General features: G+C 42.0%; 1 protein-coding gene across 15 annotated transcripts in view; it reads right to left on the bottom strand.

Moving 5' to 3' along the window:
* The window catches only part of Rbfox2 (RNA binding fox-1 homolog 2), a 241,572-nt gene that overhangs the window by 9,662 nt on the left and 205,845 nt on the right, over window positions 1-26,065 (bottom strand). For 5 of the 15 annotated variants that reach the window (XM_013348771.2, XM_013348775.2, XM_013348778.2 and 2 more), the window contains 8 exons: window positions 25,139-25,285; window positions 21,644-21,697; window positions 12,997-13,089; window positions 10,262-10,322; window positions 7,294-7,347; window positions 7,085-7,177; window positions 4,999-5,143; window positions 1,464-1,503 (listed from right to left, as the gene is read on the bottom strand). In XM_013348771.2, coding sequence (XP_013204225.1) covers window positions 1,464-1,503; window positions 4,999-5,143; window positions 7,085-7,177; window positions 7,294-7,347; window positions 10,262-10,322; window positions 12,997-13,089; window positions 21,644-21,697; window positions 25,139-25,285 — 687 coding nt within the window. The remainder of the gene's footprint in view (window positions 1-1,463; window positions 1,504-4,998; window positions 5,144-7,084; window positions 7,178-7,293; window positions 7,348-10,261; window positions 10,323-12,996; window positions 13,090-21,643; window positions 21,698-25,138; window positions 25,286-26,065) is intronic. The other 10 variants (XM_013348772.2, XM_013348780.2, XM_013348774.2 and 7 more) reach the window with 6 other exon arrangements.

The raw sequence follows: 26,065 nt of genomic DNA on the forward strand, positions 1-26,065 counted from the left end.
CCAAAACAACAAATCCCTGCCCCCCAAAACAACACAAAGTCCCAAACAAACAACAAAACCCTCAGTTAAGGAAATAATTCAAATGGAAAGCCTGCTCTACCAGAGCAGATTCCAAAAAAAGTAAATGATACGAAGTTGAGTTTTCTAAGAATATGGAGGATGCATATGCTAACATCGTATGTAAATACGCACATTCAGAAATGCATAATCTGCCCAGTCTTCAACTATAAACATGGGAAAGGTACTTATAGAAAATTTGCTGAACAAGTATTAGAATTAAAATACAAAAAGAGCTTGTATGCAATTCTGACAATCACAATCTGAGACACGGACTGATGACTTATGAGTAAGGATCTTTACTAGGTAGACACGCTTAAGGCCTACTCTAAATAGTACATGCTCAGCATACTCTCCTGACTCGGTGCCTTCTGAATGGTGTGACCTCAGACTGCCGAATAAGCAGGTATCAACAGCCTCAAAGCCCAGAGAGGCGAGGCTACAGAAAGCACCTCCTGGGTATGCCCTACCGAGTAACTTCCTATTTATAAAATTGTCTTAATAATTTGGGTGGGTAGACTATGCTAGCATTCAGAAAAAGACCATTTGGAAAGCTCCCTACAAACAGTCTTCTAAACTCAAAAGCTCTTCCTGCTAGCTACCACACTTTGTCTATCGTTTAAGAGTATGTGACCAAAAAATCATGTAACTTCACCTCCAGCTAGATGGATGATGGATTAAATGCCACTCTGGCTGATGGAATTGGCAAATCTTCACCATAACTGAATGGTATTAAGAGTCAAGGCTGTGAGTTATGCTCCTCAGATTCCCTGGCTGACCCCTAAAGAACAGACCCCTGGCTGTGGTCTTCATCTGAGATCCCCTAGTTTCTACATGAGCCTCTGAATATCAGCTCCTTGATGGCACTTTCACAAGTTTATGCTCTTTAGATGATGTAAAATCAGAAAGAACACAGCTCAGAAAGCGTATTGCTGTTTACACACACCAAAGCCCTAATGCTCTGAAGAGGGTGTGAGATGGGAAGGGAAGCACAAAGAGGGAAGAGCTGGTCAGGCTAAACTTGTCCTGCTATTCATGTATGCAGATGATGAGACAATACGACTTTAAACCTGCTGATCATCTCACAAGGTAAGAGATGCCCAGAACACTCGTGAGCGTAGGGAAGGGGAAGAATATGTCCAGTAGACTGACCCCAGCAACCGTCATGAGACCCAAAGGCTTAGTTTTTGCACCCAGGGGCAAGCGCAGTGGCAGAGAAGCATGCTTGCATTCTTAAAATATATAATATATATATCCACAAGGAAAAAGGAAAACAAAAATTAAATTATATTTTTTAAAAAGGAAAACAAAATAAAACGAAAATAAAAACAAAACAAACTAAACAGAAAAAAAAAGGCTGGCTTGTCAGGGGATGGGGTCAAAAAGGCCCCGGTGTATGTACTTACATAGAGGTCAGCACCGTAAAATCCGTCCTGGTAAACCACACTGCAGAAATCCACACAAAAACAAAAACAAAAAAACAAAAGAACAGAAACACATTCCGGTTATTGAGGACGGCAGCATGCACATGCGCTAAACAGGCAGGTGATGTATGAATGTGACCTGGACATGGGGCCGCGGCAAGCTGTGACAGAGATGTGCCAAGTGCACACGTGCGTTCCACGGCTCCAGGACATGCAAGGAGAGCTAAGGGTCTGCAAAACTAGACCGAGCACCTGGACATTGGGTAACTCAGACTAATGACACAAACAGTGCTCCTGGCAGGGACTCATGTAGCTGTCTGAGATCTGCTGGTTTAACAGATCGACTTTAGAATCTGTAGTATTTTTAAATGTAAGTGTGTCCTAGGAGAACACTGTTCTTTAAAAGCGTACAAAGGGTAGGGGTGGTGAGGGATTAACTTCAGGAAGAGAGTGAACAAAACGAATTCCAGAACCTGTGTGCAAAGTGTGTTCCAAATGATGCTTATTAGTGTATTTTCATTTTCAAAGTAAAGTGTAGGCTTTTCCTGTTATCCATACATCACCTGCTTTTCACCCTGCACATTAGACATGCGATAAGATTTGGCTGATCACACAAGCATGCAAAGTATTATTATTCAGCATTTTTGAGAACCAATGCAACACCTTGGAAAAACAAGTCAATCAATTCTGACCAAAGTAAACAGAGAAATGTAATTAAAATAAAAACCAAAAGAACAAAACAACCAAAAATACCCACAATGCATTGCTTTCACAAGCAGAGGTAATGAGCTCAAGGTTAAGGTGATTGGTCCAAGAATTGAAAGGTGCAGTGGGATCCCAGATAGTAACAATATAATCCAGAGTGGGAAGGAGCAACTGGAAGATTTTAAGGGTTCTTTCTTAACTAATAGTCTAAGAATTCTGAAAACTACAATTGGTGATGGAAGCACTGTGCATGCCGAGGCCTGTCCTGTTTGATTTAAACAGTGACCGAGGCAGCTGCGGGCAGGCCTCACCCTCCTATTTGGTAATGGGCTTTGTCAAGCAGGCAATATTAGTTTTTTTAAACATAAATCTGGAGTCTTTTAGCACTACACTGTTATGCTTAAAATGTAGAAGTGCTTTTGTATACACAGATTTCCCTCAGAACATTATTTTGGGACCAGAAGACATGAACAGTGGTAGAGAAAAGACAAGCTTTCTCTCATATTTGTCAGGTCAAAATTTGGCTGTTTAAATGTATTTTCAAAAATCTGTTTTTGTTTATGCAGCTAGATAAAATGGACAGTTTCTTTCTCCAGTTATAATGAATAAGCTAACAAGTCGCAAGGTCACACCTTGCGATGCACGATTGCTAGGCCTATTTTGTGCTGCAGGAAAAGCAGACACACTTCCGGTGCCTGTAAGCAGGCTTTTCCTGTTCGGTCTCCATTTGCAGCTAGAGTCTGGCATCAGGTTGAATGTGCCTCTCCAATGCATTTTCAAAAAAGACCCGTGTAGGAGAAGGCAGATGAGTGGCAAGCATGGAGGTCAAGAGGATTAATCTCCATTAATGTCAGTGAGGGGACACAGGCAAAGACTACAACACATTCCTTCTATAAAGAATGTTGCCATTAAAAACAAGGATATTTTTGTTCTAAGGTAAATCACTTATTGTAACTATTTGAATTCTAGAAGAATTCTGATCATCCCTGTACCCAGTGCCGTAAGAGGTGAGAGCACAGTGACTCATAAGGCTTAAAGCAGTTCTAGGCCATTCCCCATGAAATACTGGACTTATTCCTTGCCATCTTCCATGTAAACAGATGGTATAGTTAATAAAAAAGAATACAAGGGAAATTAGTGTTCAATGCAACGCACAGAAACTGACATGATCAGACAAAAAAGATTTGTTTAAGCAAATCTATATACCTGACAGAGACTTAGTAGAGAATGGTTCTTAAGTTTGGCCAGTATACTGAAAGGACCTACACTGAACAGAAGTGAGTTCTGCTACTTTATGAAGTAGCTCAGGAAGTTACAATAGGTAGTCCGTAGAGTCTGTGCACTATCCCTGCAAATGTGGCGACAGTGAATGCTTTCAGGTTGGAATGGGAGACGCATCATGAGCAGTTTTTCTAGTGTGCTGAGCTTGCAAAAGATGCACTTTCATGTTTCACTCAATTATTTCTTGGTGAAACAAAGCTGTATCTTCAATTAATTTTTTAAAAAAGAGATGTCAGAGGTTGAAGGTCAAAGGTCAAGTTGAGACAAAAAAGGATAAAATTAAAAGCAAGTCATGGCAGAAGATGGAGATGATGGAATGCATGGGATTTAATTATCTATAAATTGCAAATGAAAGTTATTCTCTGAAGCAGTTCCCTTGCAGTGTCTTGGAGTCTGCCCACTTCAGCATGCATACTTGCCTTGTCTAATAAAAATGCTTTAATTCTGTGGCATGGAGGACTCCTAATGGTATGTCCATTGGTCTATGAATGAATGAATGTTAAATTAGTATACCTCCTGGTGAAGCCAATTTTGCTATCAGAAAGGGACATGCTATCTTCCTTTATGTTTTAACTAAAAAGCAGCTAATTGGTTTTTCTGCAGCTATTTATATTTCTCCAGAATATAGGAAAAAAACAAAACAAAAACAACAGCAAAAAAAAAAACTTCATAGGCAGAGAAAAGATGAAGAAGAGAAATGTCAAATCTTTTAAAAGAGAAAGTCCTTGGTACAACTGAATTAGAGAAGTTCACTTTATATAAAAATATATGTTAGGCTGACACAGATAAACAACTGAAAGCCAATCTGCCATCTTCCCTCCTTTTTCCCATTCAAAAACAAAGGATTTTTTTGTTGCTATGGAATCTTTCCACTGCATGAGACACCCTCCACTCCAAACGGAAGACGAGGATGCTCAGCTACACCAGCTGCTACCGTCTCAGAAGCCAGCTGCAGCTGATTCCTCCTACTTCTCCCTCTCTCCCTCGATTCAATTGGACTTGGTTTGTCTTTGAATTCACCTCTTTCAATCTGTTTCCTACAAAGAAAGCAAATCCATTGTGGGTAACTAGCTTTGCTGCTCACTACCCAGGCAGAGAAACCATGGGGTGGGCACATGTGCTGGCCTCTGGCCCCACATGGGGTGGTGAGACGGGGTGAGCACAGCAGACGCAGTCTGGCACTAAAATCTCCAGCTCCTTTCTCAGTTCTCTGTAGTAGTGTTAATTCACACTCGTGCGCTGCTGAGTGAACTCCATGCCAACACACCGCTAGCAAACACAAGACGGCTCTGGCTACTATCTTAAGCCATCACCATGAAGGCTTAAGGTGGCCAAAACGAGGGTTTGTATAACGAATTGACCCTCGGACACATTTCTGTATTTTGGTTCTTGCCCTCTATCCATTGATTTGAAAATATTCACACAGCATCTAAATGCTGCCCAGCAACATCCTAGAAATCGGAGAGGTCTTCCCTTCTTTTTTTATTCAATTGCTCATTTTAGAAACATGATTCTGGAATCTAATGCTTACCCTGGATAGGCAGGGATGGCTGTTGGAGGTACCGCTCGGACTGCACCATACACTGTCCGCCCTCTGCCCCTCAGATGGGCTCCTCTGAATGCAGCTGCCGTGGTGGCTGCAGTTGGGTAAGGAAAGCCAGGAACTAAAGGGAGACCCAAAATATAACAGAAACTTCAACTTGCTTTCAGGAGCTGGACAAAACCAGACTGAGAATTAACTGTGGAAAAGGTAGAAAAACAGGCAACAAATCTTTCCTGAAAAAATAGCAAGTACGGCCGGGCGGTGGTGGCGCACGCCTTTAATCCCAGCACTCGGGAGGCAGAGGCAGGCGGATCTCTGTGAGTTCGAGACCAGCCTGGTCTACAGAGCTAGTTCCAGGACAGGCTCCAAAGCCACAGAGAAACCCTGTCTCGAAAAACCAAAAAAAAAAAAAAAAAAAAGCAAGTACACTTATTAATACACCCCTGACACTGCAGCTTTGAGGGAAGAAGTGGAAAGAGAGACACAGGATGATCAAGCGATGATTCCATGGCTCACTCATCACAAATCTTGAATTTACTCTCCCTTTTAGGTGTTCCCAGTAATAATGCATGAGAAGAGGAGTTTCTACCAGAAGCAGCTCTGACGACCACCTCAGTAAGATGTACAACACTTAGTTTCTGTGGCGGTTTAAATCAGAGTAATATACATTTTAACTAGTCAATTATTAATTTCATTTCTAGTTTATTTATCTATTTATTTTTTTGGATTTTTTGAGACAGGGTTTCTCTGCAGCTTTGGAGCTTATCCTGGAACTCATTCTGTAGACCACATTGGCCTCAAAATAACAGTGACCCACCAGTCTCTTAACTTCATTTCTATATGTTATCATGTAATATTTGTTCCTCAAAAGGAATGTTCTTTATATATTTTTACATGGTACTAACCTCCAAGGAAAACAACAGTTTTTAGAGAATTCATTTGTCAACTTTCTTTAAAATATGTATACATTTGTTTTTTTTAAGACAGGGGCATTCTGTGTAGCCCTGGCTGTACTGAAACTCGCTCTGTAGACCAGGCTGGCCTCGAACTCACAGAGATCCGCCTGCCCCTGCCTCCCTAGTGCTGGGACTAAAGGCGTGCACCACCACTGTCCAGGCGGCTCTACAATATTAACCTTTCCAGCTATGCTGTATCCTTTTACGAGGCAGACATTTTCCAAAGGCCTGTTCTAAATATGCTTTGCTCTGGAAGTCATGCAGAAACACCCCACTCTGCTGAATCCAGTTGAGTCACACCTCTTCCCAGGGGAAGAGGGCTTGGGTCAGAGTGACCTAGAAAGAGTAAGCGAGTGGAGGGTAGTCCCTGACAGTGGAGCTGTGCTAAGTGGTACTCCATGGGAGAGTGGGCCTGAGGTGGCGAGAAGGCTTGAGTAATGCGGTCTATACACACTCATGTCTTTGACTCCCTTAGGATCAAATATAGAGAGGATATTTACATTTTACCCTCTGCATACTTTCCAATGATTTTTGTTTAGTGGAAGCTTCCAGTGTGTGAGTTACACAGAACAGGGCACTGTGGTATCTATTATCCTTTCAAGAATGCCCCCCCACCCCAGCCAGGCATTGATGGCGCACACCTTTAATCCCAGCACTACAGAGGCAGATGCAGGAGAATCTCAGTGAGTTCGAGGCCAGCCCGGTCTACAAGGAGAGCTCCAAGGCAGCCAGGGCTGTTACACAGAGAAACCCTATTTCAAAAAAACAAAACATCAACAAAAAAGAATGGTTCTCTTTTTTTTTGGCAGTTCTATATCATGCTAGGAGAAGAAAAACAGACCAAATTAGCATGTCAGCGGCAACAGTAAAAACCCATGCCAGGCCGGGCATGGTGGTGCACACCTTTAATCCCAGCACTTGGGAGGCAGAGGTAGGCGATCTCTGGGTCTCCAAGGCCAGCCTGGTTTACAGAGCAAGTGTCAGACAGGCTCCAAAGCTACACAGACAAACCGTGTCTCAAAAAACTAAAACCACCCCCCCCAAAAAAAACAAAAACAAACAAACAAAACAAACCAAAAACCAAAAAATCCCATGCTAGATCAGTGTAGGCTACTTACTGATTAGAGGAATGTAAGTGTTGATGCCTCCTCTTCCTGACAAGGGCACAGCCGCCTCATTGCCTAGGGACACATCAGCTTGAAAGCTGGAGGCTAGGCACATTTAAAAAATTAAATAAAAAATAGAAACGTGAAAAGATTACAAAGACACAGCCACATGAAAAGCACAGAAGGCATTATGTGTCAGAAAGGAAAGCAGACAATACTACCTGCATATAATTCAGGGCCATACACAGCTCCAACTACTGGACTTAATTTCCAGCCTGAAACAGAAAAGAAGACAGTGAATGGGTTATAACTATGTGAACTCTGCATGTCAAGGTTCCAGGCCTCTCTGGACTGCTTTTCCTCCCGAGGTTAGACTTTGTAGGAAAGGGCAATGGTATCATCTTTAAGCAGCACCATTGAGGGGATGAGGGCTTGGGCAGGTAGGCAGGGGTGTACAGTACAGAGTGAAGGGCTGGGAAGACAGAGGGACTGTCCAGATCCGATTATCTATTGATACACCTGTGGGGACTGGCTTGATTATTAACTGATGCAGGAGAGCCAAGCCCGCTGTGGGTGACATCATTCCCTGGGCAAGTAGTCCTGTGTTATATAGCTAAGTCTGAGCTTTTCAGCGGTCCAGTAAGCACTGTCCTTCCAGTTTCTGCTTGAGAACTGCTCTGAATCCCCTAACAATAAATACTTGCTTTTAGTCTGAGTGTTTTATCACAGCAACAGACTAACTAGAGCAGAGGAAGAAAATGAAGAGAAGAAGGTGGAGGGGTGAGAAGAAGAGGAAACAGAGATGCACCGTGGGGTTTGGCAGACAGGACCTGCTCTGAGCTTAGAAGACAGGTGACTGGTGCCAATGACAACACTTTCTCATCCACCACCTTAACAGTACTTTCCATTAGAGGCTTCGGTAAAGTCAACTCTGACTGAATTCAAATGTGACCTGGAACCTGATGGCACATTCAGCTGTACACACAAGTTTTGTAGGTAAAGGAAATCCCTTTTCATAATAAAAGCTGGGGATCAATAAGTAGAAAGGGAAAGATAGGCAGTAATAAAATACAAAGTCCATTCCCATCTTTTGAGCATAGCTTCATGGCTTCTGAGGTTTAATTTGTAACAAACATATTTAATGAGCATATTACTCAAACTCTGAAGGACAACATAGTGATGTCAAACATTAAGTTCAAGATTTAGAAATGTGGAGTTTCCAAATAATACTATGTTGGGAGAAAATTTTATTGTTTTATATACTTACAGGAATACGGCAAGTATTTTGTTGGTAAGCAAGGGATATATGCTACTCTCTCTAGTAGTGAGTAAAACTCTATATAAAAACTCAAATATCGGCTGGGCGGTGGTGGCGCACACCTTTAATCCCAGCACTCGGGAGGCAGAGGCAGGTGGATCTCTGTGAGTTCGAGGCAAGCACAGTCTATAGAACTAGTTCCAGGACAGGAACCAAAAGCTATGAAGTATGAAGAAACCCTGTCTTGAAAATCAAAAACAAAACAAAACAAAACAACAAAAACCAAAACAAAACAACAAAAACCAAAACAAAAACCCCAAATAACTACCAACTTTTCCACAGGAGAAGCAGCACACCTGCATTTATTTCCTTGAGGGGCCCAGGCTATGACTTCACTTTCCAGCCCCTGCCATTGCTACACTATGGAAATAGGACACAGAGAAGGAAAGGCCAGTTCTATTGAAATTAGAGATTTTCTTACTTTTTTTTTTTACATTTACCGTGTGTGTGCGTGTGTTTGTGTGTGTGTGTGCATATGAAAAACACATATGAAGCAGTCAAAGGACAATTCACAGGAACTGATTTTCTCCACCATGCATGTATGTGGGTTTCATCAGGCTTGGAGGTAAGCATCTTTACCTACTGGACCCTATGCAATCCAAGCTATGTGCTCTGAACTCATTATCCTCCTGCCTTAGCCTTGCTAGTGCCAGGGTTACAGGTATAAGCCACCATTATCTGGCTAAAACACCTCAGTCCAATCCCCGTTCTGATAAAAATGCTCACGAGGGCCAACAAGACGGACGGCTCAGTGAGTCAAAGCATCTGACACCATGCCTGCTTGATCCTTGGGTCTGTATGGTGAAAGGAGACCAGACTAGTATAGGTCTGAGGGTGTCTGATTTCCATGTACATGGACCTGCACACACCTCCCAAAATGAACACGATGCTCATGTGGGCAGTCATGAACAAATTCATTTCCTCCAGAGCCAGAGTTTCAGGTAGTTCAGGGCCACCTGACATGAGTGCTGGGAACTGTACTTGGGTCCTCTGCAAGATCAGTATGGGCTCTTACCCTGAACTGTTACTTCAGCCTAAATTTTTTATTTTTCAGAGAATTTAAACTTATTTTGTATATGAGAGTATGGGTGTGCCAACGGAGGGCAGTGGAAGTCAGCGGTCTCCTTTTCCCTTGCTGAAGCAAAGGCCTTTATTGTCTCTGCTACTATATGGTGTATTTCAGGCTGGCTGGCCCAAACTTCTTCCTGTTCTCCTGTGTCTGTCTCGGATCCCTGGGTAAAGTGCTGAGATTACAGATATGGGTCAGCAGATATGGCTTTTCATGGAGGTTCCAGCTATTGAACTCCACTGTCAAAGTTTGTACGCCTAGTACTTTACCTTACCTTAGAAGCCACCTTTCCAGCTTTTGTTTGTGTTGGGGCAAATTATTCACTGAAAATCCCACTCTCACTAATATTCATTAAACTTACTACATGACATGTCATATTGGAATAAGAAGCTACACCCTAAAGCCCCATGGAAAGCAAGGGATCGAGACCTACAAGAGACTAGGCTTTTCCTTCCCACTAATCCAGATCACAGTCATCTGAAGAGACCAGCAGGAAAACACAGCAGGGCCACCAGGGCAACCCGGCAATCCCCACATTACAAGGAACTACAGGAGACTGAAAAGGAGGATGCTCACAGGCTACCTAGTCTGCTTTAACAGGTAGCCTCAAGCAATGGTATTGTGTATAGATGAAAGTTATTGAGAACAAAACACCTTTGTAAGTAAAAAGCTTAGCTTAGTTTTAAGGAAAAAACTTGAAAGAGGCTGGATGTGAACTGAGCAGATGGTCCTAGAAAGCCATGAAAACTCCATGTATTTATGTGAGGACAACATTCCCCCAAGGCAGCTAGTAACTCCTCACCATTTGCATATGGTGTGACCATCTTCTTATTGGTCATGACGCGTGCTGTGGCATTATTCACCTAAAAATAATAGGCAGACAAGAGGGGAGGGAGGGATATATTAGGAAACATGACACTGCCTATCCAGTAATACAGCACATAATTTAAAATGTAAATTCCTGATAGCATTTAGATAATTAACACAGCATTATGAAATATTCATAGGATTTTAATGCAAGTGCTTATTAAATGAGGCTAACAAGAGTAAAATGCAGTTTCCTGGTGTCTTAAGAGAAAACTGTGGTTGTTCTTCCTCTCGGCACTCAGAGAAAAGGAGCAGTTACAGGTTCTCTGGCCGGCCTTGGGCTGTCTCTGTACTGAGGACAATTTGGCAAAAAGTAAACAGGGAACAAGTGTGTCTGCAAATGAATCTGGAGCTTGTTTGTAAAACAGAGGCTTGCCACCTTCCTCTCCTGCGGGTCTACTTTTTTTCTTTTTTCTATACTGTCTGGGATTAGTACATAAATACAGGAACTATAGATTCCCAAGTTAACAGTTGGAGGGCCATCCTCAATTTCCTAGACCACATGAATCACTCATTTAAGATGAAGTTTCCCGAGGGCCTTTGGCACAGGTGCTCGCAGTGAAGATTTGAGTGTTTCTCCTGTGCTGTGGTCCTCTCTAACCCCTAACAAAAGCATACAATCTGGGCATTCTCCACACCAAGGGAAGTAGGCCTCACAAAGATGGTATTGCTACAAAAAGGAGTGATGAAGCCTAGGAGCCAGGACACTGTGGGCGTCCTCAAGACCAACCCCAGAGTTCCTGTCAGAAAAATAAAACCTCACCATAAACTCAACCATAGCCAGCCTTAAGCTCAGAGCTTATGAAATATGAATGTGTCTCATTTACTGTTGAAGCAAAGCCTTACTAGGCAGCTTGGGCTGAGCCTGCAATTTTCTATATAGTCAGGTTGGCTTCAAACTTGTGATCCTCCTGCCTCAGCCTACTGAACACTTAGATTATATACAGACTTGTGCCACCAAGGCCAGCCTACATTGTCTCTAGGAATATACATTGTGCTAGACTTATGTTATAAAGACCAATTTTAGGTAAAATTGGAATTTAGAAACATCTGATATCTTTTATGATTTGTAGGGTGACCTCCCGGCCCCTCCCTATGTGAGGACAGCTTGAAACTCCATTTACTCTAGTTTGACCACCAGATAATGTAAACATTTCACACTTACAAGGAAAGAATGGAAGACAACAAGGATGAGACTGCGAGCATGCAATTAACACACACAAAGAAAAGAAAGAAACAGCATCGAAAAAAGAGGGGAAATGAACAGCAAGGTCGGAATGGAACAAAAGCTTGAAATAGCGACTAGAGCAGAAAGCCACCAAGCAATTCAAAGGAAAAACAGCCAGAACCAACCAGACACTACCAGTCAGCAAGAGACACCAACAGCTGCCAGACAGAGGAATGGGAAGGAAGAAAGGAAGGAATGAGAAGCCACAGAAAGAGAACAGAGTGGTGGGGAAAATAGGAGAGAATGTGAGGAAGGTATCAGCGGAAAAGAGCTGCACAGTGGTTTGGGAAAAAGGGAAAAGTTGGGGTAGGAAGTGCATTAATAAAACCAGCCAAACTGGAGTTCAGTAACTCTGAGTAAGATGCGCAAGGGGAAAAAAAAATCATCATGAAGTCAGTAACCAAACAGCTCAGACTGCTACAAGACAGGATGTACATCCAAAGTCCAGGCGACATCACCCCACAGCAGTGAAAATAAAAGGGGCGGGAAGGGAGAGAAGCAAGTCAAACCACATCTGGTAGTGTTAATGTGAGATGGCAGATGGACTTTTCTCTCTTAATTGTTTTGTGATTACATTTTAAAAGCTTCTTCTCTAGCACTTTCGATTCACTTACCGCCAACGGGCACCATCGCCAGCATTGTGTATAGTTACCATGGAAAGAGTGAGTCAAGTGAAGGGCCCTAAATGCTAAACCATTGAAAAGGGGGAAAAAGCAAAATATGCAGACATCTTACTCGAATGGTGGCTTTTATATTTAATACTTAAAAAAAAAAAAAACCGGTAAAGAAGAGAGGAGCCAGTTAACCTTCAATGCGTTAGTCCCTCTAGTGCTGGTGAGCCCAGGGGCTGACTTAGCAATCACAGTATCTGTCCATCTATGCCACCAGCTGCCCTTAAGCCCTCTGCTATCAACTCTGTAATCAAGTCTTGAAATTCTTGGTATTAAGTAAAGTTTAGAACTACCAGAGCTTTGGACTCTGTCCTCCCCCCCAAAACCTCCACCATCGTCTATCCACACTTATCAAACGCAAACGGAGGGGAACTGGCCTCCAAGACACAATGTTACAAGCTAGGTAGTTTTTAAACATTTTAAAAGTTAGTTTTGTTTAGGCCTCATACAGGAATTCAGAGTCTTGCAGAAACTGAAGCAAAGAAAAAAACATCAAGAGAGCAAAGGATAAACATTTTGGAAGAGGAAAAAAGGGAATGAGAGCACAGGTAAGCACACATTCCCCGCCCCCAACTACACCTCAGACAGCCAAGGGGGGAGGGAGAAGCAGACAGGGTGTTACTTTTATATAGTGTGGTGCAAGGAGGTGAAGACAGACACAGACAGGTGTGCACACACGGACAGGACAGGCTCCAAATGTGAAATAAGTGAGGCAGTACACAAAGAGAAAGAAAAATATAAACGAGAAATTGAATTATTGAAGACATGCACCTCGATTTTACGGCCCTCTACCACGGTGCCGTGCAATTTCTCCCTGGCCCTGTCTGCATCAGCACTATTCTCGAAAGTTACGAACCCGAATCCCTGCATGCAGCGGGAGAAGGGGAAAACATGCACATGGTTATATTTAAATACTCATCTCTTGGTAAACAGAGAAAACATCACAGTATGAAGTGACGCCAGCACAACTAACACCAGCAATTTCTTCCAAAGGCACATTTTTGATCCATGCATATTTTGTAAAGGGAAATTTAAACCCAATAAAAGGATAAAGAACTGTAATAATAGTAACAGTAACTTAATTAACAACAATAACAATAACAATAAAATATAAAGTACGTGAGACCAGACCAAGAGTAAGGTAGGAAGTTACTTGGGTTAAACTATTTAACCAAAAATCTGAACATAAAAACAGAACCAAACCACAGAACTATTATTACCATGTGCACAGGCACACATTGGTGCATGTGGCCAGCAGAGGTAAATGCAGTGTCTTCCCCAACTGCTTTCTACCTTATTTTTATTTATTCTTTAAACATGTACTTATTTAGTGTGTATGTGATGGGCATGTACGTGCCGTGGCACACAAGAGCAGGGTATGGGTTAGAGGACAACTTCCAGGAGTTGGTTCTCTCCTTCTAGCTAGAAGGATAGGACTCAAGCCACCATATATACATACAGCCTTAAAAAATATTTGTTTATGTGTGTTACAATGTGTGGATGGAGGTCAGAGGACAACTTGAGTGAGCTGGTAATCCTTCCATTATGAGTTCCAGAAATCAGTCTCAGGCTATCAGGTTTGGCAGCAGGTACCTTTAATCTGCTGAGCCATCTTGATATGTCTGGCTCCCCCACCGCATGAGTGCGGAGGATCAAACTCAGGTCATCATGCTTACAAGGAAAGTACAAACTGAGCCATCTTTGCAGACTCTGTGTTTTTCTCTCAGTTGACTTGCTGACCCCCAAATCTATACTACTTTCACACTCAAGGTTAATGACTCCATAACAGGATTTAAAGTCATTATTTTAGCTCCACTTTACCTTTGGGAGTAGGATAATTTAGGACAGTAGTGAAGTCTAGTTCTGTGAGTAACAGTTGTAGAAGCAAGGGAGACTGTCAACAAATTACAAACAACTAGAATGTTTCTTCAAAAACAATTTTAAACGATCAGATTGGCACTTTACAGAAAACCTGTGTACAGTTGAATTATGGAAAACTGATACCCTAAATTGCCTAAATATCATGTATCTGTTGATGTCTATCTCTGCTGTTAAAGGTAAACCAGTGATTTTCCACATGAGAAAGAGAAGAAACAGGCAGCTCACGACCTGCTTACAGACTACCTCAGCAAGTGCCCACCACTGGGGCACTGGCTCTGTCCACCCTCCACACTGTAAATTCTCACTTCCTAGAAGCTAACACCTGCAGAGGGGACCCTCAGGACTCCTGGGGAGTCACTGCTGTGTAAGCATAAGCAGGCCTCCACATATAAACCCAGCTTAGGCAGATGTGACCCTTCAGCAGTCCAACTGAGCCTTTCCACCTACAATTTGCATACTGCTACAGATACTACTGGAGGGCATGCTCTGACAGAGAGCGAATGGACGTTTCCTGTGGTGGAATATCAGGGGCAACTGTTCTCAGTACTCTCCTATAGAATGTATACATTTGTTGAAAACAGTAATAGGAAAGCATTTTCAGATATACATTTTAATGTTAACCTGTTGTAGGTACTTTGATAACCTCAAGGTACAAAAGGCAAGTTACTAAGGATGCCAGTGTCTTTCTTTTTTCTGAAGATGACCAGATCCTGAAGACAAGAAGCCTAACTTTCCTACCCGAGACTCTAAATTGGCAGGCAAGGAGAACTGGTTTTTAAGAAAGGTCACATACAGTGATGAGTTTTTTAAGATTTATTTGACTTTTTTTTTTTTTTGGTTTTTCGAGACAGGGTTTCTCTGTGGCTTTGGAGCCTGTCCTGGAACTAGCTCTGTAGACCAGGCTGGTCTCGAACTCACAGAGATCCGCCTGCCTCTGCCTCCCGAGTGCTGGGATTAAAGGCGTGCGCCACCATCGCCCGGCGATTTATTTGACTTTTAATTGCCCATGTGTCTGTGTGCACATTAGGTGCAGGTGCCTGAGGAGCCCAGAGGCATCAGGTTCCCCTGGAGCTGGGCTTAGGAGAAAATGAGCTGTTTGACTTGAGCTCTGGGAACCAAATTCAGGGTCCTGTGCAAACATGACACATTTGTGGCCTACTGACCCATCTTCCCAGGTCTACATTAAGAGTTTTTACATCAACCTGAAAAGAATTATAAACTTCCTTCCAACTGATTCTCAGAGCCATAACTCTTACGTCTTTGGTTAAGCTAATAAATTATAGACAGCTCTAACTGTTATGTGGAAATGTAGACTTGGTTTTAACAAAAAGACTGCCCATGTGTACCTGTGCACCAACACCCAAACTGCACACAGCTGTCCTAGTACAGCTATGGGGACAGGGCAGTGAAGGCAGATCTGGTAGATACATTCTACAGGTAAAGAATGATTTAAAATGAAAGGTACCAGCCTGTGTTACACAGTGATGTTAGAACTTCAGCTTGATGGACTGCCTGCGGACTCTATTTGCTAAATTGCATTATTCTGCAAATGACAAAGTTTAACACTAACATTCATGTTAGGGGGTTCTCAGTAATGACTATTTGGGGGAAAACTGCATTTTCAAATGTCTAAGTGTTTTATATTCTAAGGTGATCAAATACCAAAGGAAATGCTAATCAAACTAAAGACATCAAACTAAAGCAGTCTTCCCAGCAAGTCTTCCCTGGTGAGCGAGGAAGAAGGTCACTTGATGGTTGGGATACTCTGATATGAAGCAGAGGTAAGATTTCATTCTTCCCTTTGAAGATAAACAGATCTTGTGTAGGCAGAATAATGCTCTCCACCCCCCCTAAGTCCCTCAGATCTTAATCCCTGAAGCCACAGAATATGTTACCCTGCAAGGCAAAAGGGATTTTGTAGATATGATTAGATTAAATGATTTCAAGGTAGGGAGATTACCCTCACAATCCTGGTGAGCTCAATGCAATACCAATGGTATCTACAAAGCAAAGGAACACAAGAGGGCCAAACTCCAAAATTCAATGTTAGTAGCTTCAAAAAGGTCTGGCCCTGAAAACAGAGGGGCCACAGACCAGTAACAGCATCCTCCAGAGGCCCAGAAAGGTAAGGAGCTTCCCAAAGCAACATAGCAGAATTTTTAGTTCAACTCCCTAAGACTCACTTTAGATGCCTGACCTCTAATGTGTAAGGCAATAGATACATAGCTCTTAGCCATCCGACTTTGATGTGGGATTCCCCTCTGTATGCTGTGATTACCACTGATTGGTAAAGAAACTGCTTTGGGCATGTAGCAGGGCAGAACAGAGGTAGGCCGGGAAAACTAAACTGAATGCTGGGAGAAAGAAGGTGGAGTCAGGAGAAGCCAAGTAGCTCCCACCCCCACCAGAGACAGATGCTGGGACAGAACTTTACCCAGTAGGCCACAGCCACATGGTGATACACAGATTAATGAGGATGGGTTAGTTTAAGATGTAAGAGCTAGCCAATAAGAAGCTAGAAGTAATAGGCCAAGCAGTGATTTAAATAATGTAGTTTCTGTATGATTATTTCTGGTCTGGGTGGCCGGGAACTTGTGGTCAGAGCACCCCCCCCCCAAGAATCAAAGTCTATTTGTTAGGAGGGTAGCCAAGCATTTTTGTTAAAACTTTAAAAAGACATTTTTCCCCATCAACCTAAACCCCATGCTTCCTTATCTAACACATTAATATTCCAGTTTCAATACTATAAACTTGAAGTTTAAAAAAGGCATAGGAACTATACTAAGGACAACAACAGCTTCTCTGGGCTTAAGGGTCATCCACAGAAAAACATGCTCCGAAAACCAGGCTTTAATGTACCTCTATCCTTCAAAACTGAAGTAAGTTAAGTCCGAACCTCTAGTTTTAAAGGGAAAAAAATAAAAAAGTAAATTTAACACAAACAGCTTTAAAATGACCATAAGTTATGCTGAAATATAAAACTCAACCTGCATTAGTATAATATATACTAATAAATATGTGATATAATTTGTAATAAAGGTAATTACTCACTTTTTTTTTTTTTGAGACAGGGTCTTACTATATAATCCTGCTATCCTGGAACTCTCTATGTAAACCAGGTTGCCCTTGATTTCAGAGATCCACCTGTCTCTTGCCTTTCAGAGTACTGGGATTAAAAATGTGTGTCATCATGCCCAATTTACTTTTTTTTGGGGGGGGGGTTTCTCTGTGTTACCCTGGCCATCCTGGAACTCACTTTGTAGACCAGGCCGGCCTTGAACTCACAGAGATCCACCTGTCTCAGACTCCCTGAGTGCTAGGATTAAAGGCCCACGCTCCTACGCCTGGCTTACTCTTAAATTCTTAATAGGAGAAAACAGTTCAAGTGTGTAAGGCAATGATAATACTCTCATTGATAAAAAGTAAACTTTTTTTTCATTAAAAAAGATGCTACGTTTGCCGCCGGGCGATGGTGGCGCACGCCTTTAATCCCAGCACTCGGGAGGCAGAGGCAGGCGGATCTCTGTGAGTTCGAGACCAGCCTGGTCTACAGAGCTAGTTCCAGGACAGGCTCCAAAGCCACAGGGAAACCCTGTCTCGAAAAACAAAAACAAAACAAAAAGATGCTACGTTTGCTTACATCAACCTATGCAAAAGAAATAAATGTGTGCCACATGTACTTGAAACTTTCTGATAGTCATTAAAATAGGAGATGAAATTAATTTTAACAACATATTCAATCCAGTGTAATTATGTATTTTCATTTCAATATGACAGTAATATAAAAATCCTATTAGGTGTCTAGCGTTCTTCCTGTGCTAAGCCTCTGCAGTGCGATGTGTGCTCATGGTGTGAATCTCAGACTTCTTCACATTTCCAAGGCTCACAGTGGTTGCCACAGTGGACCACACAGGTCTATACATACTTGCTGTAGGGCTCTCTGTCCTCCAATGCTAATGAAACATTCTAGTGCTGCAGCAGCTCTTGCCCAACTGTCTTAGCTGTACTTAAGAAACAGGGCGTCGTGTAAAGTGCATGGCCATGCTCCAACTTCTATCAAGAGGAATAGTATGTTCATACCTGCCTTGAAACCCATTTATCATCAATGACACACAGGAGCCAAGTAACTGTCACCTTTTTGGTCTGGTCTCAGGCTGTAATAAGCAACAAGCAGTAAGATGAAACAGTGTAAAAACATTCTTTTAAGTTGTGATAATTTTTTAATTTTTCCATCTCAGAAGAATGAGAGAGAAAATTTACCACGTAGTTTTTAAGGGAGAAATCAAAAGCAGATCTCCTGGGTGTGGCCAGAACACAGAGATTACAAAAATAAATGGGGGGAGGGAAACTAAAACTCAGAAAGTGGTCACAAATAAAAATAAACGAAGCCTTCTGGACACATATATTGTTAATTAAGTACAGTGGAAAACATTTCACACCATCATCTACCAACTCTACTGAAAACCATAAAGGCTCACTTAGTGTGACTTCAAAGAAAATCTTTTAACCATATTTGGGAATAGCTAAGGCAATGGTGAAGACGGCAGAGCACAGCTCGTGTGTGTGTCTCGGGCGCTCCATCTGAAGCAGGCCCGTCACAAGGGTCCAGAGAGAAGGATTGAGAACAGGCAGGCACCAGTAAGCGTGGGGATCGTCACGGAAACCTGCTCTGTAGTTAGGTGATGGCGAAGAGTAGTGGAACGTCCCAAGTTCAACAATGGGGTGAATGTAGGAAAAAACTCTCAGGTATTGGAACCTACAAGCAAGAACTACCAGCTCAAGTATCCCACAGCTAAATGGCAGCCATGACTTAGAGTTCTGTTGAAGAGTCCACATGGGACATCAGTACAGAAGTGAAAACCAGACTCACGGGTGGACGTCCTGTTATGGTTTTTCTTTTACGTTCTACTTTTCATTAAGGGTCTGTTTTCCCTCTAAAAAGGTATTTTACAGTTGGTACTCAAAGGAGTTTACAAAGAGAGTAATACTGTAATTTATTATTTAAATTGGGTCATTTTGAGGAAGAAGGGACTTTATGAATAGCTAACAAGACACCAGGAACAAACTTGGCCTAATCTAAAATGTATGACTAGTCTGTCTAGGTAACCGCATGATACGCTGTCGCTCTGCTTCTACTAGTGAAATCTGAGAATTAAGAAAGCTGTGGATCAACTCATACTCACTTCTTAGAGCCTTTGAGGGAATGAGCTAATTTTTGGGTCAAGAATATTACTTCTCATCACACATTCACAGCAGACTCTACAGGGGGAGCTGGAGAAGGCTAAGCAGAGTGCAGGGAGCACTGCTCATCCCCTTCCAAATGAACTCACTATAAAAAAAGACAGTTTGGGATGCAGCCCATTGGCCGAGTGCTTGCCTAACAGGCAAAAGGTCCTGTGTTCCAGACCCAGTACGGGGTGGGGGAGGGTGTTTTCGTTTTGGTTTGGTTTTTGGTTAAACATTAATGTATATGTCAATATCACTTATTGCGGGCTAATTTATGACTAGTTTCATTACTACCTAAAAACTTTAATAAAGCTAATTTCTGCAAAGAAGAGTATGCTATTTAAAAGCCAGGGCAGGGCTTCTGCTAAAACCACAGTACCACAAGAAAATCTTTCTGAAATTTTGTAGTCAACTCCAAATATATAAAAGAAATGAGAAGCCACGTGTGGTGCATGCCTTTAATCCCAGCACTCAGGAGACAGAGGCAGGGAGATCTCTGTGAGTTCAAGACCAGACTGGTCTACAGAGTGTTTCAGGACAGCCAGGACCACATAGTGAAACCTTGTCTCAGAACGCAAACAAACAAAACAACAAACCGAGAAAGGAAAAAGGAAAGAAAAGAAGAATGCTTATTCCTTCTCTTGGGTGGATCCCAGGAGACATCACTGGCCTGACTCCACCCTCACTTCTCAGTAGATCTTCCGTAGAGTCCCAGGGCTGCCTACAATGGGAAAGGCCTCACAGAAGTCAGGAAGGCAAAGGTCCCATCCAGGGTTTTCTCTTCTGAATTCTATGCTTTGCTCTGGATACACTTACCAAACAGCAGTGTCTATAATACAGCCCAAAGAAAGCAGGGGCAGTGAGGACACTGAAGCTACAGAAGCAATACACACCTTGAGGGTCCCCAAAGGGAAAAAGGCAGGCACGTGCCATTCTTTTAAAATGAGATTTCATGGGAGAAGTAACTGGTTATGGCGAAATTAAATATTGGAAGCAGATGAATCCTGAAGTCAGTGAAAACCTTTAGAAAGCTCAGTTTCCTTCCCTTACAAGAATTCAGTCATTCTTTTCTGTCAGGAGCAAGTGTTTGGTACCTGGGGCAATTACACTGGCCTTCAGGCTGGTACAGCTTAGCCAAGGTTATTTTAAGTACTCACAACTTAAGGCCAAAACTGTCTCAATTAACTACTGTAGATAAATAGTGTGGTCAATGATCTTCATTTACTGATTTTCATTTTCATCTTCATTCGTATGCTACCACCTTGAAGCCATGGTTATTTTCCCACTTTGTAACTAAACGCTTAATAAAAATAAATGTAAAGAAATACAAGCATCAATAATTTAACAGGTTAGTTAACAGATTCACTTGAAAGATACTTACCAGGTTAAGTGCTGGAGGAAGGTCTGTATAGACATATTAATCTTTTTTTGTTTTAAATGGAAGCTGGAAGCTTAAAGTATAATTACCTCTTTAACAATGAATAAATACCAGTTATTGGTATACTCTATAAGGGACGCAAGGGTACTGAGGCATCAGGATAGTGTGCATGTGTGCATCCGTGAAGGTGGGCGGGAGGTGAGGGCTAGCAACTACTAAAGCACAGGAATCTGCAGTGGACTGAAGAAAGGTAAATGTTAACTCATTTACTCCATTTAGCTTTTCCTTAAATTCTATTCTTGGGGCTTTAATCATGGCCAAGACCTATTTGAAAGCAGCAGACATGACCAAATAAAAATTAGTTTTAAAATGACTAATTAATAAGGAAAATATTTAAACTGAAATGTGTAGAGGAACTGACTACATACACTAGCATGGACAGATACTCTGCTCATTCTAATATAAACCCTGTTGTCAGCCCAGAGCACCCTGAAGCTCGCTCATGGCTGTGACCTCACTACTAATTGAGTGGAGGCTTGTCAAAATTACTCCAAAGAGAACAAGCAACCGGGGAACTGAGAGAAAGCAGCCCTCACCAAGTTGTTCTAACTAAGCATGCCATGTTGGCATATCACAAATTGACTCATTCCAAGAGAACTCAGTACGGATTTTCACATCCTCTTGGTGCCTCTCTGCCTTTGAGACAGTGTAGGCTGACCCAGGCTGGCTGAGGAACCTTGCCTCCTGCCACCTGGATCTACCATACTCCTCCTCTCTAGCTCCCCTGCTTCCTGACACCCTCCCAATGTGAGCAGCCTCTTTCTGGAGAATTTAACCCAGGGAAGATACTTGGCAACACGGGACCCACTTCTGCTCTGTTCCAGTGAAACAAGTCTCAGGAAGCTGAGTACCAGACACTGACACAGGGCTTACCTTGGAGCCGCGCTCATTAAAGATTATTTCCACATCTAGGATTTTGCCAAACTGCTGCAGAGACAAAAACAAAGGCACTTACTTAAGGTCAGGCTTTGTCTAGACACTAGCCCTCCTTCTGAAGGAGACAGCTTTTCTTCTCTGAACTAGTACTCATTTAACCTGCATGTTCCCACGCGTCAGCAGATCCAACATGAGCTTCTGAAAGGGCCCCATTGGGCCAGTTGCTCCTCTATCAACTCAGGTGCGTATATGTCCATGTGTGGAAGTCACAATCCAAACACCGCACACAGATGTCCTACTGGGTCTTTTTCTAAATGCTACCTTAATTTTTTTTTAATGTCTCAGTTTTAAAAAGTTAAATTTCACCAAACAGAATCAGTACACTGTAGAGGGCACCCTGCTCCCACCCTCCCTCCCTTAAAAACGGTACAAAAGTTAGATAATATAAGGAAAAAGAAAACAGAGATTAACCACAGGCCTTCCTTCTATCCTTCTCCTCAGGCATACAGATATAACAGCAGATGAACGTCACATACTGTTTTTGTCTTTTGAAACTGTGAACAATGACTGGTACCAATAAACATGCGTTTGTTACAATCTCTATACTTAAAACATTTTTTGACATAAAAATGGTTTCCACTTATTTGCCATTTTAATAGTTCTGTAACAAAATTTTAGGAGTCTTTTAAAGTAACAATCTGTTCAATAGTTATTTAAATATCATCTCAGAGTTAAACCATACAGAGGCACAAAGCTCTACTCTTAGTAGCTAAGCCCCACACATCTATCTATGCAGGGTTTGCACCTAGTCACTCGAGAGAGGTGCTTGGGGACAGCCTGAGTGAGAGGGAGGCTGCAGGGCCCACCCAGGCAGCACTGACTTGACCTGTCTCCCATTCTGCTTCATTTGGGTTTCAAACTAAACTATACAAGGTTGGAGAAAAAGTCCTGAAAAACAGAAAAACATAAAGCAGAAATGCCGTTTTCATACTAAAGTGTTAATGCTTCAATCAGTAAATTGTTAAAAGCCCAAGTTTTCCATGTTAGATACTTGTACTTGATTCTAGCTTCATCATTAACAGAAAACTGAGAAAATGAAGGAAAAGAAAAATGGTTTTTATTATATAATAGTATTTGAGAAATTATTTCTATGTCTATCATAATAACTAACATGGAATGTTAGGCTGTTATTGTTTTGTTTTTGTTTTTTTTTTAAATCTTTTCTATTGCATTCCTTATTTCCAAGACAGGGTCTCTCAGTGTAGCCCTGGCTGTCCTGGAATCTGTTCTGTAGACCAAGCTGGTCTTGAACTCAGAGATTTGCCTGCCTCTGCCTCCCAGGTGCTGGGATTAAAGGAAAGTGTCACCACAGTCTGCCTCTACTGCATTTTTTTAAAAAAATTATTTCTTGTACATTGGTGTCTTGCCTCCATGTATGTCAGTGTGAGGGTGTTGGGTATCCTGGAACTGGTGAGAAATGCCATGTGGGTGATGGGGATTGAACCTGGGGCCTCTGGAAGAACAGCCAGTACTCTTAACCGTGGAGCCATTTCTCCAGCTCCTTCTATTGTATTCTTATAGCGTCTTTTTTATATAAAAGTTTTTAAAAAAATCTGTGTATGTGTATGTCTGTGTGTGTACATGCATGCACATATCTATGTGGGTATCCATGAGGGCCAGGAGACCGTGTTGGAACTTCTGGGCCTGGAGTCACAGAGGTTGTGTGACTCACCATGTGGTGCTGAGAACTGCATTCTGGGCCTCTGCCATAGCAGCAAGTGCTCTAACAGCTGGGCCATTTTCTCAGCCCTTTCATAACCATTTTTTTGAGCAAGGTCTACCCTCTTTTATGATTAAAAAGAATGAAGCTGAAGTAGCTGTGCTGGTTAACTGAATACAGCATGGAATCCCTGCTTTCTCAGTGTTACTGTTCTAACGACAGGCAACCAGACAGAAGAGACACCCAGATGTCCTTTGTAAAGAAAAAAACTTCTTCCTACTTTATGCTTTAGGATAAGGCATGAATCATTTTGAGAAATCACTAAAGGACCACATCCTTCTGACTCAAGAGAAAACATCACTAACAGATGCTAGCCTCTGTCCTCTGCATCCAAGACTGAGTCTCTACTGTCTTTCATGGGTGGTCAGAAGAGAACCAGACAACTCATTTTCTTAGACGTGCCTTCTTCCACGTGTCTCTTCTACTGTCTGTCCACTCTCCTTCCTCTAAGATGGGAAACAGCTGTCACCATGACACATGGGAAAACTTTTTAGGTACTTCAAGAATGTCATTACACCTTAACTCTGACCTTATCTTTGATGGCAAAAATATATCCAGGTAGTTAGCTGTGACAGAACTTGGCTCCCATGCCTTGTCACCATGAAGTGGCACAGCCAAGCCATAGGAGGGCATCTGTTCTGACAAAGCTATCCTATGAAACATTTAGGGAACTATTGACTGTTTTCTGTCCTAGGTCAAGTTAATAGCAGCCAAAATAAAAAAGACTTAGAAGTCATTCACTTTCAGCAATAGGACTTTGTGCTAATATACATTTGCTTTTGTGATGGTAATTTGGGGAGGAAGCGAACAGTTGAAGGAACTCATCAGAGGTAGGAAATCAGTGTCCCACGTTTTTAGGTGCTGGACCTGACACTACTGAATATGAGGGATGAAAACAAAGTCCTGGAGATACTGGTGTTACTTCATTTACTTCTAACATTCAAGTTAGAAATTATTACTTCATTTTTAAATATAAACTTCAAGGTCAAAAAAGAGATTATATGAATTTCCCAAGGCCCTAAATAACTAGAGTTATATCCTAGGCTCTTTAAAATGCCATTCCTTATTTGTTCCATTTAGATGCGCCACCTGTAAACCTGTATTATCTACACTGCACGTGTCCTGAGACAGTGCAGCACAGAGACCAGAACTAATGCATCCTGAACAAGGGAAATGAAGAGGATTGTGAGGGGCAGGAGGCAGAAACATGTCAGGAAAATGAGCATGCTGTTACACAGAATCTCTTGGGAACCTTTTATAGTGCAGATGTCCAAACTGCACCCTAGGGAAACTAAATCATACCTGGGTGGACAGTACTTTTTAGGCTCCCCGGAGGATTCTAATGCACCCACAGGTTAGGAATCATGCTATAAAGGATCGTGGATGTCTGTTCTTTTAGTGAAACCAAGAATATTCCTGACATGTTCACTAAGGTTGGTGTGAGAAGGGTGATCACCTCCGTGATTTGGGCACTGACTATTTCATCTTCAGGAACGACCTCAGTCCTAGCTAACTGCATGTAGTTTCTATGTCTGTGTGACAACCTGTAATACTAATGTCTAGGGTAGGAAAAGGTTTTCAGACAAAAGTGATTTACTTAAGGCTCTTTCTTAACTTCCTTATAGTTTCACCCTAAAGTCCTAATGACTAATAGTATCTCTGGTGGATTAAATTGTTTCAGTTAAATCCATAAAAAGGTATTAGAGACTTACCCCAAACATCTGCCGGAGGTCAGGGTCCCGGAAGCGGAAGGGAATATTAGAGACATGTAGTCGCTTGGGGGTGGATTTACTCTCTGAATTTTCACTACTTTGTGTCTGTGACTGTTGTCCATCTGTCTGTGCTCCACCTTCTGTCTGCTAAAGAAATAAGTAAACACAATGAACACCTTGAAACACAGTAATTATTTCCCAAGAATGATGTAAAATGAATTTTCCTCTACTACAGTACCTGTCAAACAGTGGATGTGTAAGCAAAGATTTGTTACTGTCCTTTTAAAGAAGAAAAAGCTCAAGGTGTCATTGATGCTCAAAATGCTTCTAGTCTACAAACAAAATTTGGGTCTTTTGATTATTTTTAGTCCATTAGCAAAATGGGAGCACTGGTACAGAACCCTCTGTGGTTTGCTGAAGCCCACGAGGAGATGTAAAAATAGCCCTTCTCTTCTCAAGCCCCGAGTAGAGCCTTCTATTTTTTGAGACCTCTCTGTTTTGAAAACAAAGCATCCCTTGTGCTTGGTTGTAGAGGTCATAGCCTCTTTAGCTCCATTGCCTCAGACTCTCAAGGAAACCAGTAAGGCGGTACTTTAACATTCTATTCTCTTTTTGGTTTCAGAGTTTACAATGCATGAACTTATGAAGGTGGAAAAACCTAGTGATGACAGTCAATTTACCTAAAAACTGAGGCAGCTTCTTATCTTGAATTCATCTTTATTCTCACCTCTCCCTGATTCAATTCCAGGTGACTCTGGTATTAGGGGATACTTACCTGTGTCCTAAATGCAGGTTATGTTTCCAAGGCTTTATGGGGCCTGGGCTATTAGATAACACACTAGTCTGTTTGTGTCCATGGTGACAGAGTACGAGCATCCTTTCCTTTGAAATTTTATTGTGTCTGTATGAGTGTATGCATGGGGTGGA

The sequence above is a fragment of the Microtus ochrogaster genome, chromosome 15 (genome assembly GCF_000317375.1).
Source record: "Microtus ochrogaster isolate Prairie Vole_2 chromosome 15, MicOch1.0, whole genome shotgun sequence".
Taxonomy (NCBI): domain Eukaryota; kingdom Metazoa; phylum Chordata; class Mammalia; order Rodentia; family Cricetidae; genus Microtus; species Microtus ochrogaster.